Source organism: Desmodus rotundus, chromosome 12 (assembly GCF_022682495.2).
Source record: "Desmodus rotundus isolate HL8 chromosome 12, HLdesRot8A.1, whole genome shotgun sequence".
NCBI classification, from domain to species: Eukaryota; Metazoa; Chordata; class Mammalia; order Chiroptera; family Phyllostomidae; genus Desmodus; species Desmodus rotundus.
Window position 1 is genome coordinate 83,698,553 of NC_071398.1, and position 22,821 is coordinate 83,721,373.

General features: G+C 38.4%; 1 protein-coding gene across 5 annotated transcripts in view; it reads left to right on the forward strand.

Annotated features, from left to right (window-relative positions):
* SYT14 (synaptotagmin 14) overlaps positions 1–22,821 on the forward strand; it is a 212,205-nt gene that overhangs the window by 59,568 nt on the left and 129,816 nt on the right. For all 5 annotated transcript variants that reach the window (XM_053915751.2, XM_053915749.2, XM_053915750.2 and 2 more), the window contains one exon: positions 3,513–3,728. In XM_053915751.2, coding sequence (XP_053771726.1) covers positions 3,513–3,728 — 216 coding nt within the window. The remainder of the gene's footprint in view (positions 1–3,512; positions 3,729–22,821) is intronic.

The window sequence follows — 22,821 nt, forward strand, 5'->3', positions numbered from 1 at the left end:
GATTCCAACTAAGCATTTATAATTTTCAACTACAACATTTGTAAAAATTTTCAGAATGATTAGTCAACAGCTACTTGGTTTGGGTTGCAGAGTTGCTTCATATTGTTAGCAATTATTTCTGGTAATACCTTAATCATTTCCATTTATTGCAGATCTGATCATAAGGCCGAAAGTACACTGGCTTTTACTTATAAAATATGCTTCTGGAACTTTGCTATAAATTTAGATTCTCATAAAAAAGAAAATACGAGTAACATTAGAAAAAAGGAAGACTTTTCAGTTCTGCTCCATGACTTTATACAGAATAGGGATCTGGTATTTATCAACTATATGAATGTTACTTAAATTATATAATAGAGGCTGATCCAGGATGAACGAGCTAACTCAAAAGGAACACCAGTTTTTGGAAGTGAGGTATAGAATTAAAGGTACAGAGGCTGAATTCAGCCCTCCATATCTGTGAATTCTGTAACCACAGATTCAGCCAACCACGGATCAAAAAATAGCATTATTCCAGAAATTTTATAATTGAGGTGAAGTAAAGAATAATTTCTTGAAAGATATAAATTTGCAATACTTAGTCCAGATAATACAAAACTTGAATAACAAAAAATATATATATTTTTAAAAAATATGTTGTTGCTGACATGTACGATGTAGTTAGGCTTATGACGGTTGCATCTGTCCTGAATGTGTACAGACCTTGTTTTTCTTCCCATCATTCCCTACCAGGGGTGTCCATCCTGCGGCCCATGGGCCACATGCGTCCCAGGATGACTATGAATGAGGCCCAACATAAAGTAAATTTATTTAAAACCTTTTTTGCCCATCAGTTTTCATTAGTGTTTGTGTATTTAATGTGTGGCCAAAGGCAACTCTTCTTCTTCCAGTGTGGCCAGAGACGCCAAAAAGTTGGACACCCCTCTTACGTAGCATTTACATTGTATTAAGTATTAGAAGTAATCTGGAGATGATTTAAAGTACACAGGAGAATGTACGTAAGGGACTTGAGCATCCTTTGAGTTTATCTGCAGAAGGTTCTAGAATCAGTCCCCTGCGGATACCAAAGATCAACTCTTTGTTCATTTTGGAATCTACTCTGCTAGCAGCCTAAATGTCAGATTCATATGTTTTTGGTAGCCTTACTATTACTTGAAGTAGCAGCCATAAAGAAAGAAATAAAAATTAAGTAGAATAGTTTGCATATTATTTTATTCAGAAAATAACAGTAGAGTGCATACTACTGATAAATACTTCACAAGTAGCAGTACGGAATTTTTAATTTTATTTTGATTTGTTTTCATTAAGAACCATGCTGGTACTTAAAGAAACCAAATACCTCTCAACTCTTCAAGATTATAAACAGTACTAGACATAAACATATTGTGTTCTAAAAATCAGTTAAAAATTATTCCACCCATACATTATCCTTTCACATACTCATCTGTGGTATTACTAGTTCTTGTGCTCTTGGTTCTGGCACGGAGCTTATCAGATACAAAGAGAGGAGGAAGAGTTTCCTTTTCTGTTTCCGAGTGCAGCAATATTTTGTGTTAGGCGAAGTGTGACTGGAATTTCTAGTTACTGTCCACAGTGATCTCCTGCTGCCTGAAGACCACTGCCGTGCTATCCCCAAAAGTGCTGAAATTTCTGAACCGAAAGTCAAATGCCCAGGTTCTAGACCAGATCTGACATCATCTCCTTACTGTCCAGAACTTCCTGCAGTGGTGGTGAAGTCTTGCGCGTCCGTATTACTCGGTATAAGAACCACTAACCATTGAGCATTTGAAAGGTGGCTAGTAGCACTGGGGAACTACATTTTAAATTTTATTACTTTTAATTGTTTAAGTAGCTGCATGATGCTAGTTATTATAGGGTGGGCAATGCAGAATATGACATTGGTCATAGTTTTACCATTTTATGATTTTGTTTTACTGAATTAAAATGTGGCACTTAGACTACTGACACCCGAGTTCCCTTGCCTCTAACACTAAACATTGAATTTTTATCGCATGTTGTAGAATTACTCGTTCTGCATCTCCCCACTTGAATTTCAAACCTTGATTTCTTCAGTGCAGATGATCTCAACTGAGTATAAAGAGAAAAGTATCTAGACTGAAGTATAAATTCTGCCTGCTGGGTCTCTTCATCCTTCTAGAGTTGATTTATATTCTAAGAGGTTGCATCTTGGTTTAAATACATCTCAGTATGTTGAAGTTTCAGAAATTTTACCTTTTTAAAAGTTAATAACTTGCACTGATAAAAATAATAAATTTCTACCACCTACAAGTTGTATGTGAAATACAGGTACATGTGAGGAAAATTTTCCTCGTACTTTCACCACTTGCAGGTCTGTTGAGTTTGTCGTGTGTGTATCTTTCCACCCATTTTTGTATGTGTGTGTAAGTATATACTGCATGTAGCGTGGATCTATTGCATGCACGTGCGTGTGTGTATGTATTTTTAAAATGAGACCATAAATGTACCTTTTATTTTATAACTTTCTCTTTTTCTCTCAACATAATGTTACAGTTATTCTTTCCCCGTAGTAAGTTCACCTCCCTTTTGAAGACTGCATAGTATATTATTGCATCGATCCATCATACTTTACTTAACCAAGGCCCAGTGGTGGATGTTTAGGTTTTATTTTATTTTGTTTTCTTTTGCTACTAAACACAATGCAGAAAATTGTCTCAAATATATATCTTTGCTCACCTGTTCTTTATTTTCTTAGGCTGAATTCTTAGAAGTGGAATTGGTAAATTCTTAGAAATGGATCAAACACCATGCAGATTTAAAAGCTTAATATATATTACCAAGCTGTTCTCTAGAAAAGTTTTACCAATTATTGTCTCACCACTAATACGGAGGTGGGCAAAAGTCAGTTTACAGTTGTGGTACAAGTAAATAATACAGTAATTAATAAGTAATACTTAGGAATAAACTCTGTTTCGTGCACTCACAACTGTAAGCCTAGTTTACCCACCCCTATACGTCTGCCCATTTCTCTTTCATTGCTAGTGCTAGGAATTGTCACTGTAAAAAATTTTGGCTAAGGTGATAATGAATGTCTTTCATAATATGAATTATTTGAATCAGGTCCCTATGTTTTGGCAATACTTATAACATCTTTTGTGTACTACTGATGTTGTAAAAAAATTATGTAAGATGGCAAGCCCTGTTATCTTCTTTATGTGTAACACTGTAGGAAAATCCCTGTGACTAACATTTATGTAATTAGAGTATGTAGATCAGTCTTCTTCTGTTAAAACATAAAATCCAAATCTTGGGTTTAAAAAAAAATCTTGGGCTTTTCAAGTGAAAAGTTATTCTTTTGTGAAACTGAAAATTCAGATTGTTTGTATATTTGTATATATATATTTATATATATTTGTGTGTATATGGATATATATGACATGTGTATGTGTGTTGCATGTATAAAAAACTGTAGCAAATTCATAATCCATTATTGCATTAAAATTTTGATTTGCGGTCCTTGTTGTTGCAAATAGATAATTCCTACATGGACAAAGATGAACATGGTTCATCCTCGGAAAGTGAAGATGAAGCACTGGGCAAATACCATGAGGCCTTATCCCGAACACACAATTCCAGACTCCCACTGGCCGATTCTAGACAACAGAATTACACTTGGGAAACAAGACAAAAATACAGTCCTCTCTCTGCAGAGTATGATGGATACAGCAGTGAAGCATCCATCGATGAAGGTAAGATAGGTGGTTTTCCTTTTTTAGGTGACCCTGTAGTGTTAGATTATTTGTGCGTACACTGTGGGCATCTGTGGTTGCACGATGAATGGCAGATACAGTAGAGTCACATTTATGGGAATGGAATTTATTCACATTCATATCTCTGGGCTTAAGACAAAGACCAAAACCAAAACCACACCACCCAAAAGCAAAACACTAAATAATGTAAAGTCAGTAGTAATTCTAGCTCCTTTTCCACAATGAACATACACTAGTAAGCGTGCCATGGGAGATGAGGTGAACATGCTGTTCTCTCAGATGAAATCAGTTCCCAATACGTGATACAGGAGCTGATACAGCCTAAGTATCTCCCAGTGTTGAATATGATTCCAGTGTGTAAATGTATGCTCTTTCATTCAGTGTGGCCTCGAGACATGAGCCAGGTGTCACGAGCCACTTCAGGTGACCCACAGCAGAAGAGATGGCATTCATGTAGGAGGAAACTGTTGAGGCAGAGTTACTGAGAGCTGATACTGTATTATACTGTGCTTTAAGGATGACTTAAGGAATTTTCAAGGATTATCTTGTTTCTAATTGATTTTTGCCTTGTGTACTGACATTGACTTCAGACCTCATCCTGTGTGGAAGACATAAATGAGTCTATTCTCACATGTTTTTACACCTTTCTATAAGAGAAATAGAAGAGGTTTTACTACTAATTACAGCACATTTATTTCCACATTTAAGTAAGTTATTCGTGTGCTTGATATATGCCAGCTCACACAGTAATTATTATCTTTATACCCTCATCTAAAGAAGAGAGCCGGATATCTTAGACAGCATTTTTATTTTTATACCAAATCACCCTTCATTTTATAGCTGTGGTTGGTGTTTTAGGGCTTATTGCAGTTCATGCCCTAAAGGCTTATCCCAGCACATGTTGTAGTCCAAGGAGCTGTGTCGCCCTTTTTTGTATTTGGCTTAATGCCGACTAAAGACTGATAAACCTTATTTTATTTCTACCAGTAAGTAGATATAATAAGAAATTAATCAAAAACTGAGTGATTTCTATATAGAAAAATCATTATGAGATGCTAGGGAAGAAATAAAACATATTAGACATGGACTAGTACGTACTCTCAAAAATACTTTCCTAGGACTGAAGAAAATAAGATGTGTGCTTACAAAGGTAACTAACTAATGCACAGCAGTAAAGCCAGCCCCCAACTTCTTTACACCCCGGGTACGTGGACAGTAGAGCAGAAAGAGAATGAGTTTTGAAGCCGGACCCTTTTTCAGTTCTGGCTCTGTGACTTGATAGAGCTATGCAACCGTGGACAATATATAGTTAATTGTTTATAGGTTTGTTTTATTGTCTCTAAAATGTAGATAATACCTTCGTGATGGGGTTGTCACGAACATTGAATGGTACATGTGGTAGTTGTCAGCCTGGTGTCTGGCAGCTAATGGGTAAGTGGTCAGTAAATGGTGTTTGTAGATGAAGGGAGTGAAAGTAGGGATGGTGGTGAGCAAGGCCTGAGCTTGTAATTTGTGACCCTAGATGCTTCCTTTTTATAGCTTCAGTTTAGGAGTTATATATATTTTTCCTATTGATTTCTTCTTCCCCCTCACTCCCGCCACTTCTCCGCTGTCCTCATTGCCTCTTCCCTGCAGTCCTGTTACTCTGGTATGGCTCCATGTCTGTGGCCCAAGCGGTGAGGAGAGAAGCATACCCTCTGGCTCTCCTGACCTTGCCCTGACCTCTGAAAGTATCCTGGAGTCACCTCTTCATTTCACTTGACCTGTATACATAGGACCCATCCGCATTCTTCTACCATTTTTACCCTAGATTATTTGATAAAACACCCAGGGTAGGTTGATTTTGGGTACTGAAATTAGATTTATTTCACCAGCATTTATTGAAATCTTCTTATGTGCCATACTAGATACTGTGGATAAAATATGAACAAAATGAGCTTGTTTCCAAAAGCCCACAAACTGGAGGAGGAAGACCATGAATATATGTGTAATTTAATGTGATAAATGGTCTACTAGTTTCACGAACGAAGTACTGTGGAAATATAGATGAGGAGGTGACTCAGACTTTGGGAAGTAGGGATGTGAGGTGTCTAATGAAGTCTTCACAGAAGAGGTGAACTGGACCTGAGTGAAAACTATTTCAACAGCCATGGGAAAGTGATTGCATGAAAGCAGAAGAGAGTGTATTTCATTGTCTAATTAGGACCTGTTTTTAAAGAATGGGCAGATACAGGATTGAATGCCACGCTCAGGTTATTGGACATTGTCTTACGGGAAATAAAGAGGCCCAGAAGGTTTTTAAGCTGGACATTGTGGCACTCGTCGATCAGTGTATCTAAAAAGCATTATTTAACTATTGTATTATAAAATGAATTGGAAGTAGCAGCAGCTGGAAGCATGAAAGACCAGCTACATAAACAGTGATGGGATCCTCATTGGCAATGATTTAGGGATACAGAGTTTGTAGATTTAGGGACGGTCTCAGTGTATCTTCATGAATGGCAATGTGTGTAATGAGTGAGGAATCAAGATTTTTAGTTAGCTTAGAGAGCATCAGAGATGTAAGTTTGGGGGAGGAGATAATTTAGTTTGGGTCGTGCTAAATTTAAAGTGTCTGTGGAGTATCGTGGTGGAGGTGGATATCCTTAATGTTAACATTTCTTCATCAGAATTTGGGATGGGGAGAGGATCAGGTCGTAACGTAAGATGCAGTAGACTAGAGGACTTTTTAAAAAATCATAGATTACTGCTATTGAAAAATCAAAGATCATTATGAGCCCAAAATAGATTCAATGAGGGGAGGAAGAACAGGAAAATGTGGTCGGAGAGGGAGGTCTCAAAGCTCAAGATCTTCGGCAAAAGCAGTTTCACGTGATAGTAAATTCTGAACATGCCCAAAGATGCAGAAGTACTTACTAAATGCTACAAGGTTTTAAGGAAGGGATTGAAATAGCATCTGTCAGGGAAGGTATGAGAGAGCTTCAGAGAAAATGGCATTTGTGTTCAGCTTTGAAGAATGGGTGCAAAGTTGGTGAATAGATTAAGTAGAGGCATTTTAGAGGGGACCTCATAAACCAAAGTGAAAAGTGGTAAAGTAGTAAAATGAAGAGATTATTGCGGGAACAGAGAGAAGTCTACTTGATATATCTGTGTCTATAGCGTGTCCAGAATGCATCCAGCCATGTAACATGAAAAATAGAGACATTTATTGAAGAAGATACAAGATACAAGAAACATTATACATAGGACAATGTTTCAGTCCCCCTCAAAGTGTGCACCTTGGGACCTCACACCGTTCTAGTCACCATCAGCTGCCCTGTCATATTTTCCTGAGTCTCATCGATGGTCTAAAATCTCTTCCCTTTCAAAGCTGAGTTTATTTTTGGGAAAAGCCAGAAGTCACAGGGTGCCAAATCTGGGCTGTAGGGGGCTGAGTCACCTGGATGATACAAAGTTTTGTGGAAAAAACTGCATGAGATGTGTGATGCGTGAGCAGGCACATTGTCATGAGGAAGCTGCCAGTTGCTTATAGATGTGGCTTTCTGAATCATCCGAATAGTTTTCGTGGAGGAATGTTAAAGCTCAAGACAAATTTGATGCGGATCCGTTGCTCTATGCACTCAGTCCTTTTGAATGCAATGGCCACATAGTACACATGCTCAGTGAACGGTGTCTACTGTCCCCCACTGACTAGTGCGGTGAAGTTGTCATTGTTCACTCATGTGCATTCCAGTCCACTCTTCTTGGCTGCCGGGTTATATGGATGTCAGGCAAACCATTCTCATTATATTAACAATGCTGGACTTTCTTCAGACAGCCATTTTTGTGGGTATATGTGTGTATGTTGGAGGTAAGAGGGGAAGAGAGATGAGATCTAAAGCCTGGAGTGCCTCTCTGACTAAAGCTTGTATTTAATTTGTGAGCCAGTGAGAACTCACTGACAGTTTTTCACCCAAGGGACCATGATTGGGGATGTGCTTCTGAAAGATTAATTTAGCAACAGGGGGACTATAAGAAGACACAGTTAAGGAGGTCTTTGGAGCAGTCTATGTAAAAAATGGTAGAGATCTGAATTGCAGTAGTGGCAGTAGGAATATAGGAGGTAGAATTTGCCAGATTTGGGAACTGAATGTATTTGGACCATTAGAAAGAAGGAAGTGTCATCTATGATACTGGTTCCCAGCATGTATGGCTGGGACAGCGATTTTCAACCGTTTTTGTCTCATGGCACACAAAGACTGACTACTAACATTCTGTGGCATGCCACAAAATACGGTTTTTGTTGATCTGACAAAAAAATAGGTATGATTTTGATTTATTCATACCAGACGGTTATTGTTGTATTGGCTGTTGTCATTTTTTTACTTTGACATTCTAAAGGTAAAGAGGTCGGTGCCCTTGATTAAATAGTCAGGTATGGAATGTTTTAAAAATTCTCGAGGCACACCAGTGTGCCTCTTGTAGCACAGTGGTCCAAAACCGCTGAAGCAGGGGAATGATGAGGTTATTAACATAAATAGGAAATCCAGGGATCTGTTTTCTGTCGAAAGTGGAGGGACGGGGGACATAAAAGTGGTTTTATACAGATATACACATATGACTGGGGTTAGGGAGAGAGGTTTTCAGATTTTATATGCTTAGAGAAAAGAAACCATGGGAATAGGTTAAATTGATGTGGGAGAATATGGAGAGAAAAGATCAGAGAATCATTTCCTTTTATTAACAGTAGGATTAACGGTGTCACTTAAAGAGAGAAGAGAAAGTAAAAGCAATAAAGTAGAAAATTGGGAGCATGTTGTATTTTACCATGGAAGGAGACTTGAACGCTTCAGAGATTGGGGAGAATGAGAATTCATAGAAGCCCCTGTCCATTAGAAATCGATCAGTAACTTTCAGTTTAAGTTTAAATTGGGTAGATTAATATGTTAGATTGAATGTTGTTAAGGAGAGAGGAAGTGGTAAGAAAGTATACACTTGCTGCCTATACTTTCTTACCACCTACCCTCTCCTTAGTAACTTCCAGAGTCAAAAAGGAGAGGTAGTTGTAATCCAGGTGTTCATCGTCTCGCTGCAACCACGAATAGTAACCTGGTATCACATTCTGTTACCTCACTAGCACTGGTAAGGAGCCACTGGTCCATCTCCCAACACTCTTGAGTGATTCCAGTAGAGAAGCTTTGGAAAGCCAGTGTTGGAAACGTCTGCAGGAGCAGAGAAGGATGAGGGAGGGCCTGGGTTGAGATTGGGAGAGACCAGTGCAGCAGAACTTTCTGGCCAGGTAGGAAGAACTACCGTTTATCAAGCTCCTGTCTGCCTGACTCTGCTAGTTTCTGTACACAGCATCACGTTCAGTCTTCACTGAAACTCATTACGGCAGTAAGATTATCCCTATTTTACACTAGCGAGGAGAGATTTTTAGATTATTGAAAAAGTAACTTTTAACCTAAGGTCACACAGTGAGTTATGAAAACCGTGCTTGTCAGGTCCACTGCAAAATGAGTGTTGTTTTAGCTTCTGTTAGGCCATCACCGCCCCTTTCATATCCTCCCTGAGTCTCTTTCACACATGACTAACCCCTTTAGTTGAATCCTTTAGAACAGTGTATTTATTATAAGTCTGAAGTACAGGTATTCTAGAAAAAGTAAGAAAATGTGATAGCTCATTTGTTGATCAGCTTTTCTCCTCTAGGTGGCCATATTAATCTTCCATTTGTTTGGAACTACAAAGAGGAATGGCATCTACAAGAAAATTTTCTAGGAAGAATAAAATAATTTATCAAGTTTCCTTTGTTAATGATTTAAATTCACTTTTACTATGTTTTTGAAATTAAGGGTATTTTCTGATAATCATCTCTTTAATAAGAGTTAAATAGTAGGTTGTGAATATCTTATTTAAGTTGGTAAGGTAAGCTAACCTCTGAAGTTCCATTCGTGCAAATGAATGCTTTCCATTTTTATATTGGAGATGACTTTATATAAAAAGCAAATTTAATATAAAATTATTACAATGGCTTTCTGTTATCTTACAGCTTTTCTTAGCTCACTGTAGAGATTACCAAGTTGTGTTTACATGTTGTGGCATAGCTACATTGTTAAAATCACATGATACTATTTTTTGAGTGAGTTAATTTAAAATTCTATTAAAAATAATTTTCAGCATTACTTATGTATTAGGATATATATGTACCTCATATATACACACACCTGCCATTTTCTTTCTTATGTCTACTTCACAAGCTCTATAATTTTGATGTTACCTTAAAATGAGGAGCATTAAAGCATATTTTTTATTTCTTTTATTTAAATGTTACTTTTAAAACAATTTAATACTTGAATAGTAAGTTATTTATGTTTATATTTTCTTTAAGTGCATTTTAACTGCTTTACAAAGATTGTTGTATTAATTTCCACAATTTCTTTGTGAAGAAGGTAAGTACAAAAAAACTTCTGTATTTTTTAATCCTTTGATACAAAAATGTTTACTACCTTAAAATAGTGAAAGTTATATATATATTACATGGTTTCTTTATATTTTGTTAAACTTTTTCTTTGATTTTAGTTTTTGCCCATGAACATTTCTCCTCTGAAGAACTCTTTAATGTGTATGTATGTGTGCTTTAAATGCGGTTAATTTGAAGAGAAGTAGGTCTTGGAGACTTTTCCTGCATATTTGTGTTTTGGAGATCTTTTTACGTGATGAGATCAATTGCTCCCAGTAGTGCAGGAGTCTTTTATAGTGCTGCCTTTGTAAGCCACCTCTGTCCTATAAGATGAGCTGTGTTTGTGCAGTTTAGGTTAGGGTTCAGCTTGCTGGGTGAATGAATTAGAAAAACGTATCACTTGCGAGCAGTTACTGTGCCATGAGAGTATAGTTCAGTGAGCACAAAGCATTTATGTAAGAAGCAAAAGGCATCCTCCTCCAGGTGTAAGATTTGGCAAGCCCCCACCTCAGCCAGGTAACTTTTGCAGTGCGTGACATGCACAGCCATACACACTGGCCCTGAACATCTATGTTTGTACACTTCCAGTCTCAAAATAAGTCAGTAAGATTATTGTGTTTTCCATGGCGGATCTACAGGGATCCCTCACAGTTTTTCGTTTTGTTTTGTTTTTGGTCTGAGGTACTTGTTTGGTAGAGGGTAGCTGGAGTGATAGAAATTAAATGATAGACATTAAATATACCCGTACTTGATTGGTTATAAACTGATACCCAGGGATGTGATTTTACTAAGATCATATAGTTCATTAGGAGTAGAACTGAGGCTGTGTTTGTAACCAGAGAATAGGCCCATGCTTTTAAAAAGAACTACTCAGTAGGAAGAGATAAATAAGAGATACACTATAAATTGAACATGGGCTGTGCCCGGTACTAGGGTTTGAGGCGTATCTAGTACGAGGAGGAATAATGCTACCAGCAGTCTGGCAGTTCCTGGGACCTGACACTTCATCTCCAGGTTTCTGCTTTCAAAGCCCATGGGAGGTCAGTCTCAGAGATCTTTAGGGAGCATCACAAAGAGTCACAAAGGGACCGACAGTAATCTTACTGCTTGAGGGCAGCATCGGGTGGTTTAAACTGATGTGTGTATTTGTATTCACTGTAAGCTCAAGCTTATCAACAAGTAAGATCTTATAGGCAACTATACCCAATGAGGGAGGCAGGTCTATTTGTACTCCAGGACGGGTGATAATCTCTGTAAGGGGATAAAGTTGGAAAACTTGAAGCTATTTCTCAAGACTGTGCCTAGCATGATGGCCAGCTCTGGAGTCCCAAAAAACCCCAAGATGAGGGAGCCCTCAAGCTGAGGGATGTTTGTTAGTGTGCCTAGAGTAACATTTATTTTTACTGTTTTTCGGGCACCACTAAAGTCTTTCTGTAGAATGTTTAACTTCCTTTTTACAGAAATCTTGTGATTGTATTCCTTATTTATCTAATTAATTAATTATTTTCCCAATTTTGAAACCCCCCCAGAAGCTTAGGAGCATAGCGTGCTCAAGTTTACACAGATGTAAGATCTGGGATGCTAATCCAGGTTCAGTTGATTCCACAGCTTAGGTACCTCCATCAGATGCTCTCCTACCTAGTACAAAAATAAAGAAACTGCTTTTTTTTTTTTTTTTTTAAGAATGCTGTCTCATTGTTAAAGAGAACTACATGAAGTCTTTGGTCATCTAGGAAAAGGAAGAACCATACAACTGGGAAATTCTTGGAGTTTTGGTCTCAAACTCAGATGTGAAGCACTTATGCCTTCTGTATTCAACAAAAAACTTGGGCAGTATTTCTGCCAGCCGTTCAGACCAGTAAGACCATAGAGTTTGTGTGCAGACTTATCCTTGGAAGATTGGGGGAGTACTAGTGATGTCTCACTGGACCTGCTAGACATACTCCAGCAAAGTCATAAGGGGTTTATTGAGAAAGTACAAAATTGACCATGACAGACTCTTGTTATCAATCATTACATAAGGGGAGAGACTTTTAAGAGTTGGTTCCCTAGGGAAGTATTTGGTTATCTAGGATCTGGAATGGGCCTCCTGTTACCTCATGACCATAATAAGGATGCAACAGCAGGAACAAAAGCACGTCTACAGGTAGCATGCTACATGTGCCTGCAGTGTCGCATCGTGGTTTCATTGGTATTTCTCAATATCAGGCAGAGATCTTGACTGTAGACCTCTGCTTTAGATTACGCGATAGGATAGTTAGGAAGCCCCGTCTGATATTTTGTCTTTGTAACAGTCTCAGTGTAATTAGGGGCATCACTATTAGGATGGTACTCAGGAGTAGTTTCAGGAACAGTAAGAAGGCAGCCGTTGTGACTGTGGGCACCTCTGCTAAGTGATAAACAGCTATGTCTTACTTTGTGATGGACTGGTAGGAATTTAAACAGTAAATACAAAGAAGTTAATGGTTTTCACCCATGTTCATACCACCCAGAATCACCCATCATTGGTATTTTAGCATAGTTTTTTCCAGAAATTTTGATGACTACAATTAAAATAGTGTATGTGGTAACATATGAATACATTTTTCTTTAAAAATATAACCTGAAAGCTAAATGTTTCCTTATCTTGAGCCTTTCCCAACCATTTTTATATATTTGGATAAGCAAAATCAACAAGCCTTTAACTAGACTTATCAAGCAAAAAATCAGAAACAAAAAGAGAAGTTACAACCGATACCACAGAAATACAAAGGATTGTAATAAATTACTATGAACGACTATATGCCAAGAAATTGGACAACTGGGCAAAATGGACAAATTTCTAGAGACATACAAGCTTCCAAAACTGAATCAAGAAGAAGCAGAAAGCCTTACTAGACCCATAACAACCAATGAAATTGAAGCAGTAATCAAAAAACTCCCAGCACACAAAAGCCCTGGACTGGATGACTTCACAGGTGAATTTTACCAGACATTTAAAGAACTAACTCCTATCCTTCTCAAATTCAAAAAAAATTCAAGAAGAATGAAGGCTCCCAAACTCTTTACAAGGCCAGTATTATCCTAATTCTAAAACTATGTAAAGACACAAGAAAGAAGAAAAAAAAACTACAGGCCAGTATTTCTGATGAACATAGATGCTAAAGTCCTCAACAACATACCGGGAATCCAGATCCAGCAACACATTAAAAGGATCTTACACTATGATCAAGTGGGATCCATCCCAGGGATGCATCGATGGTACAATACTTGCAAATCAATAAACGTAATACACCACATAAACAAAATGAAAGACAACAATCACATGAACATATCAATAGATGCTGAAAAAGCATGTGATAAGGTATAGCACCCATTTATGATAAAAACACTCAGCAAAGTGGGAATAGAGGGAGCATGCCTCAACATAATAAAGGTCTTTTACAAAAAACCTACAGCCAGCATGATACTAAATGGGCAAAAACTAAAAGCTTTCCCCTTAAGATCAGCAACAGGACAAGGTATCTGCTTTCGCCACTTCTATTCAACATAGTATTGGGAGTTCTAGCCATAGCAGTCAGACAATAAGAATAAATAAAAGGTATCCAAATTGGAAATGAGAAAGAAAAACTCACTATTTGCATATGACATTATAGTGTACATAGAAAACCTTATAGTCACCACAAAAAAATTATTTGACCTAATAAGTAAATTGGGCAAATAGAGGGATACAAGAGTCAGTATTCAGAAATTGAAGGCACTTTTGTACACCAACAATAAAATACCAGAAACAGAAACTAGGGGAAAAATCCCATTTACTAATGCAGTAAGAAAAATAAAGTACTGAGGAATGAACTTATTAACCAAAGAGGTAAAAGACCAGTACTCGGAGAACTACAGAACACTGAAGAAAGAAATTAAGGAAGATACAAATAAATGGAAGTGTATACCATATTGATGGATTGGAAGAATTAACATCATTAAAAAGTCCATACTACCCAAAGCAACCTATAGATTCAGTGTGATCCCTACTAAAATACCAAGGCATATTTCACAGATCTAGAACAAATATTTCAAAAATTTATATGGGACCAAAAACAACCCCAATAGCCTCAGCAATCTTGAGAAAGAACAAAGTAGGAGGGATCACAATACCTGACATCAAACCATACTACAAGCCCACTGTAATCAAAGCAGTCTGGTACGGGAATAAGAACAGGCACGTAGATCAGTGGAACAGAATAGAGAACCCAGAAATAAACCCATGTCTTTATGGTCAATTAATGCTTGACAAATGGGACAGGAGCATAAAATGGAGTAAAAATAACCTCTTCAATAAATATAGTGTTGGGGGATCTGGACAGGCATGTGCAAAAAATGAAACTAGACCACCAGCTTACACTATGCACCAGAATAAACTCAAGATTGGTAAAAGACTTAAATATAAACCATGACATAGGCAGTAAAATTTGAGAAAACTCACGCAGCAATATTTTTGCCGATATATCTCCTACAACAAGGAAAATAAAGGAAAGACTAAACAAATGGGACTACATCAAATTAAAAAGCTTCTGCACAGCTAAAGAAAACATCAAAATGAAAAGGGATCCAACCATACAGGAAAACACTTTTGCCAATGATACATTGGACAAGGGTTTGATCTCCAAAATGCACAAAGAATTCATACGACTCCACACCAGGAAGACAAACAATCCAATTAAAAAATGGGCAAAGGACCTGAACAGACACTTCTCCAAGGAGACCATACAGAGGACCCAGACACACATGAAAGAATGCGGAACATCACTAGCCATCAGAGAGATGCAAAGTAAACCCACATGAGATACCACCTCACACCAATTAGAATGGCCATCATTAACAAATCAGCCAACAAAAAGTGCTGGCAAGGTTGTGGAGATAAGGGAACCTTAGTACACTGTTGGTAGGAATGCAGACTGGTGCGGCCACTGTGAGAAACAGTATGGGATTTCCTCAGAAAACTAAAAGTGGAATTGCCTTTTGACCCCGTGATTCCACTGATGGGATTATACCATAAGAGCCCTTAAATACCAATCCAGAAGAACCTATGTACCCCAATGTTCATAGCAGCACAATTTGGAATAGCCAAGTGTTGGAAGCAACCTAAGTGCCCGTTAGTAAATTAATGGATCAAAAAACTATGGTACATTTACATGATGGAATACTACACAGCAGAAAGAAAGAAGGAGCTCCTACCCTTTGTGACAGCATGGATGGAACTGGAGAGCATTATGCTAAGCGAAATAAGCCAGGCAGTGAAAGACAAATACCATGTGATTTTACCTACAAGCAGAACATAATGGACAAAACAAACAAAAGAACAAAATAGAGCCAGAGACATTCAAATAAGGAACAGACTGACATCAACCAGAGGGGAGGGAGAATGGGGATAATGGTGAAAAAAAGGGGAAGGGACTAGTCAGGGAACACGTATGAATGACCCATGGACATGGACAACAGGGTGGGGATTGACTGTGGGAGTCGGGGGTGGGCTGGGCCAGGGAGAGCAAAGGGGGAAAGATTGGGACAACTGTAATAGAACAACAATAATATATATATTGTTTAGAAGTTTGGTATATATCTTTCCAGTCTTGTTTTCATACTTTATATACACATGTAAACTGTTCATAGAAAGTGTACTTTGGGGTGTTATAATACTTACATCAATGTTTCATCTTAGGCCCATGGAGGGAGAAATGAAAGGGGAGAGAGAAGTGCTGAACTTGGGCTCTATTAAACTGCCCAGGTTTGAACCCTGACTGCCATCTTCCTCTCTGTGCTAGTTTTTTCTTATGTGGGAAAAGGGCATTATGGTAATAAATATTTGTTTATAACAACAAATGGTAAGTGAATATTAGTTTGTAACAGTGCCAGTCACTGAACAAATGATAGGCAAGGGTTAACTCAGTTTTGTTAATAAAATTAGTATTATAATGCTGCTGTTGGGTAGGCATTCAGTGAGTTTGTGAAACTCACCGGCGTATTAAAGAGGGGTTCCCTATCCAGGGCATCTCCCGGCTTCATATTGCCAGTTTCTGCGATCTCCATCCTGTTATGGGAATGCCTGTGGTGCACCACCAAACCGGTGCGTGCCTTGACTTTCAGAACTGCCTGCCCTTCTGCGGTTCTTAGATCAGCCAGAGGCGGGTCAGTAGAGGCTGCAGGTGCCATGAGGAGCTGGATGAGGGGGTGTAGATAGGCTGCAGGTAGTGACCATCTAGGTAGACCAGATGGACACTGAGCATTTGTCTGCTGGGATGCCAGTGTCAAGGCTGTCTCCTTCTCTGATGTCTGTGGGAACATGAAAGGATGGGGCCTGGAGCATTAGTAGATACTAAGGTAGCCCTTATCTGGGCTTCTCAGGAAGCCAGATAGGTGGCCTTGGTCAGCCTTCTAGAGTCCTTGTGGTGTCCTTGTAGTAGCTACTTGCTTTGGCCACAACCGGCCTGAAAGATATTTCCAGATGAGGCGGCCGAGGCAACTCTGGCACTATATGACTAAATGTCAACCTTTAGCTGATTACTGATGATGGTTTGGCTATTAGTGAAATAGGTGAAGCTTTTTAATTTACCAATGAATTACTTCCTAGAGGAGGAATGTGTGAGTATATTTGTATGTGTCTGTAATATATAAATGCTTAATATTTACACTGTCATTGAGAGATGTCCAGCATATGGGGTGGGACAAAACAAGTTTTACAGTTTTTCGTATGGAGAATAAGGCAATAATAATTAATAATACAAGAATAAACTCTGTTTTGTGTACTCATAACTGTAAAGCTACTTTTGCCCCACCGTGCATATTAGGTTAAAAAAAAGTAAGAAGCAGAAAAAGTTGTGTGCTATACCACTTTTTTATCTTAAGAAAGGGGAAATATGTTTTTATTTGCTTATATTTGAAAACAGTGGGCCCTGGCTGGTGTGGCTCAGCGGATTGAGCACCAGACTGTAAAGCAAGGGGTCCTGGTTCGATTCCCAGTCAGGGCACATGCCTAGGTTGCACACCAGGTCCCCAATTGGGGATGCATGAGAGGCAACCACGCATTGATGTTTCTCTCCCTTTCTCCCTCCTTTTCCCTCTGTCTAAAAATAAATAAAATAAAACCTTTAAAAAAAGAACAATGAAAGGACGAAACAAGAACTTTAAAAAATACTTGCCTTGAGGGAGGGAACAGGATAGAGGGGACAGGGATGGAAACTACACTTCTAACACACCCTTGATTTATATAATTATAAAACAAAATTAAATTTTGAAACATTCGGGGGGGGGGTGGTCCTCCCATAGAGTCTGCCTGCCACTGTGGGTGAGAATAATTCTACCAAGACATGATCTGCTTGGGGAGGAAGGCTGACCAGTCCCTCAGAGGAAAAAGGCGTCAAGCCCCTCTCTCAGTGGGCTTTTATTGAGTTTAGCTTGGATAGGGATGCATATCAAAGAAAGGAGGTATGGTTTACACATAACATTTCTGAGATATCGGGGTCCTTTTGAGTCAGGGTCTGGTAGACAGGGTGATGCCAATTGGCAGTAAAACCTTGGGAAACTTATTTTGTGCTTGGACCCTTAACATTTAAATTGAGGACATTCTTAGCAAAGCAGGTTTCATAGGACTTTGTGCATTCTTTCATAGGCCTGATCCCCAGCCCCCGCCCCTCACCCCCACTGAGAACTGCACATTCTGGCACGGGGCTGCACCCCCCTTCGCCATTGTTTCAGGCCTGAATCGGGCAGGGGAAACAAGGCAGCCAAGAGATTGGAGACTTTTTACAGATAGAATGAGGACTCAGGCTAAGAATGGTAAAGTCTGAGGGTCTTTCATCCCTTCTCCACAATCCCCTAAGTCCTTCCCTGATGGCCCCTTTGTGACTGTGCCTGTATTAGGTTCCTTTCTTGAGGCATCTTACCGTCATTGACTATCCAGCCATCCTCCAGGGGCCAGGCAGGGTGAAGTGAAGGGGGCAGAGGCTGCGCCCCTGCTAAGAGGATAAATTTTGTCTCCTTAGTGACTTATGGTCCCAAGGTCCCCTAGCCATGGGGCCTGTTGATGGAGTTACAGCTCCTGAAACCAGGCAGGACGGGTCCCAACATATTCCCCAAACAATAAAAGCACAGTGAAACAAAGGAACCTGACTATGTATTCAGTTAACTGAACCATACAGAGAAGGATGTTTAATTGTTTTTCCTAAGTAGAAGTTGGGTTGACAGGAGGAGGATGTTACTGTAATCAAGTGACATATCATAGTTACCTCAACTAATTGGTAGCTGTGGGGACAGAGGTGGGGACATGTGAGACATGTTTCTGAAAGGATTAAACTTTAGATTTGATATTTGGGGATAACAGAAAATGAGATATCTAGGATAGATCTCTGGGTTTTTTGATTGATCGAGGAGGATGTTATGAGAAAAACTAGGATAGGAATAAGGATTTTGTGGACACATTAAGACAACTTTGGGATGTCCGTTTAGAATGTCAAGTTGATAATTCACTGTATGAGTCTGATCATTTAGATTAAGGGTCTGAGCTAGAAATAAAATTTGGGAAACACATACTGATTTTGTATTGGTTTCTCAATTGGAGCAGTTCTTCTGTGTTTGGGGGTTATATATAATTTCTAGGGGTGGACCCCAGCAGTTATATTTGTATTTCATGACTTTACCCCTGTGGCTGTGGTTGGTTGATCCCATGTTCTAAAGAGAAAGTGCATACGCTACCTTTGGGTCCCTCTTTCATGTACTTTTTTAAAGCTTAGTTTTTCAGTTATTTCTTTCATCATGTGATATATCACTGGATTTTTCTTACACATTTATTTTCTTCTGCTAACTGCATCTCTGCTTGGTTTCTGTTGCTAATGGATACAAAAATGTACCTAGAGACCCTTGTGCTTTACAATTGGAAGGTCTGTGATAAATTTAGATAATTTTTGAGATTCTTTAAAATTATCACCTCAAGTTTCCCCATTTAACTCATTGCTGGCATCTATCCTTTTGTGAAAAGCTGCTATTGCTTGAGACAGTCTTTTAGTGAATCAAGGCCATAGACATCTTTCGTTCAGGTTCAGAACTTACGGTGCTTCTTTTAGCAAATGTGATAGGTTTATTCTTTCTGGATCTAACAGCATCGATATTAAAGATCTCTTGCTGTTTAGACATTTTATACTAAGGAGAAAAGTATATTTTAAAACTTTTTCCCTGCCTTGGAGTTTCCAGAAAGTGATTCTTTTTAATAACAGTTTATCATCTTACTGAATACTTATACATTTTTTATATCTTTAGATTGTAAAATAACAAAAGCATTCAGCACTACGTACATGTGGTTGAAGTTTGTAATACAGTGAAAATTGTGGAAGTTAATTTTATCGGTGTAAAGTATGAGGTCTGTCTGGAAAAAGACAAGCTAATATAACAAAAACAGTTTGTGCAACATCAATATAACCTGCAGCCAAGTAGAGTGGACTGGAAGGCACATGCGTGAATAATGATGACTTCACTATACTAGTCAGTGGGGATGGTAGATGCTGTTGAGTGAGCATGTGTACTGTGTGGCCGTTGCATTCAGAACGACTGAATGAGTAGAGCAATGAGTCTGCATCAAATTTTGTGTTAAGCTTGCACATTTCTTCATGGAAACTATTCAGATATTCAGAAGGACACAGCTATAAGCGACTGTGATTGGCAGCTTTGTCACGACAACACGCCCGCACACGTATCACGTCTCATGTAGAGTTTTTTGGTGAAACATCAAATCACCCAGGTGACTCAGCCCCTCTACAGCCCAGATTTGGCATGTTGTGACTTCTGGCTTTTCCCAAACTAAAAGTACCTTTGAAAGCGAAGAGATTTCAGACCATTGATGAGATTCAGGAAGATATGACAGGGCAGCTGATTGGGGACTGGGAGAAGTGTGTGATTTTCCAAGGTGTCTGCTTTGAAGGGGACTGAGGCATCATTGTCCTATGTACAATGTTTCTTGTATCTTGTTTTATTTTTTAACTGTTGTTCAAGTAAAATTGTCTCCATTTTCACCCCACCACTGCCCCACCCATCTCCGCCTTCCACTCTCGAACCCACCTCCTTTGGCTTTGTCCATGTGTCCTTTATACATGGTCCTTGATGCCTGCCCCCCATTATTCTCTATTATCCCTCTCCCTCTTCCTCTCTGGTTACTGTCAGATTGTTCTTTTTTTCAATGTCTCTGGTTATATTTTGCTTGCTTGTTTTGTTGATTGGTTTCTACTTATAGGTGAGATCATATGGTATTTCTGTTTCACCGCCTGGCTTGTTTCACTTAACATAACACTTTCCAGTTCCATCCATGCTGTTGCTAAGGGTAGGAGCTCCTTATTTCTTGTATCTTTTATCTTCTTCAATAAATGTCTCTTTTTAATAGTACATACCTTCTGGACAGACCTCGTAGTCCAGAAAATACTTTCCTACTCTTGTAAAACCTTGTCAACATGAAGACCTGTTTATTCAAAATAGTGCTAAACGCAAAGTAAATGCTTTCACCAAATTAATTAGGTTTTTTGAAATCCATTTATTTCAGAACCTTAAATTTCAGATTAACACATTTTAAAATTTGTAAGTTTCAGTCTAGTTTAAGGGAGGACATACTCTGTGTGTGTTCTTTTTGCATTCAGGTAAATTGGACTTTAAAAACAGAATAATGCTACTAGCATTTTGAAGGAATATTCTTTTTTTTCTGAGTTGAAGGCTTTGAAAAAATCTCCCTCTAGCAATTTCATGTCTCTGAAATAATACTAAAGTTATACTAATAAACAAGAAGGATTTTTACCAATCGAAACACACTTTTCATCTTTCTGAACCTTGGGTTAGAACAGCACCTGGGTGAGATCTGCCGTCTTAGTGAAATGTGGTAGAGATCTCCTGGCGTGTTCTTACCACGAAAGAAGACAACAAAGGGTGCAGTGAGACTTTTGGGGGTAATGGTTATGTTTATTACCTTGACTGCGGTGATAGTTTCGCAGGTGTATGCACGTGTCCAAACTCATCAAATTGTACACACTAAATATGTGTAGTTTTTGGTGTATCAATTATACCTTAGTAAAGCTGTTAAATAAAAAATAACAGAATAGCATTTGTAGGAACCATTTTGGTGGTGTATTTATCAGTATTAACTAGTAGACTCTGTGTATGTGAAATCAAAGGCAATAATAAATGAGTGAAGTTATATGTTAAAACAGAAACTAGATTTTGTAAGTCTATAAAGGAATGTTTTATATCCTTTGTTCTGTCCTAGATAAAACGTTTTCTATATGACTTAACAGGGGTGTCTAACTGGCGGCCTGTAGGCCGCATGTAGCCCAGGATGGCCGTGAACGCGGCCCAACACAAAATTGTAAATTTACTTAAAACATTATGAGATGTTTTGTGATTATGTGTCGCAATGTATTTAACGTGTGGCCTATGACAACTCTTCTTCTTCCAGTGGGGCCCAGGGATGCCAAAAGGTGGGACACCCCTGGGATAGTTTAGAACTTTTAAATCTTGAGAAAATTATCATATTTCAACTAATCCTTTAATATTTAGCACATTTTATTATAATTTGTATTTATCCTTGGGAAAAAATGTTCTTTTTTACTTCTTTGATAATATAAATGATATACTACAAATAATATTACTTGGTTTATTTTAATAATACTAAAATTTATTAAATACATTTGCAGTAAATATTTTGTAAAAACAACTTTATTGAGATTATTTTACATGTAAAATTGACTATTTCAAGTGTATAATTCAGTGATTTTTAGTAACTTTACCGAGTGGTACAACTATCACCGTAAATCATTTCTAGAACATTTTCTTCTTAATAAGATCTGTCATGTCCAGGTGCAGTTAATCTTCATTCTCACGCCCGGCCTCGGCAGTTACCGTCTACTTTCTGTAAATCTGTCGGCTATCTGGGTGCTTCGTGCAAAGGGCATCATACCGTCTGCAGTCTCAGGTCTGGCCCCTGTTTCTCAGCAGGCGCATTTCTTTCCATAGGTGTGTCAGTAGTTTGTTCCTTTTAATACTTGCTATCAGCCCCATTTTACAGATGAAGAAACTGTAAACTTACAGTGGGCCCGGGATTCAAACAGCCAGTCTGATTCTGTACCCCTTTTTAAAAAAATTTTTATTTGTTGAGTTTAGAAAGAGAAGAAGGGAGAGCGAGAGAGACGTTGACCCGCTGTTCCACTTATTTATGCACTCATTGGCTGATTTTTGTGTGTGCCCTGACTGGGGGTTAGACCTGCAACCGTGGCGTATTGGGATGACAGTGTCACCAACTGAGCTACCCAGCCAAGGCTGCATCCTCTGTTTTCAGTCTCTACATTTCCTACTTCTGTCATGAATCAGTTAATGTAATATTTACTTTTATTACTGTGGTGTGATTATATTGATTAACATAGTTAAATGAGGATTCTAACTAATTTAGATCTGCCATTATATAGTCCTTTAAAACCAGAGTTTAGGTTAACATTGTTTTTTCACAGGGTTTATTGTGATTAGAAGGTTTTATGAAAAGAATAAAGGTGGCATGTACTTTGTCAGATTTATCTTTGTTTGCCCAGCACCTGTCAAATAATATAGCACGTAGAAAGGTATCCTGTAAATGTT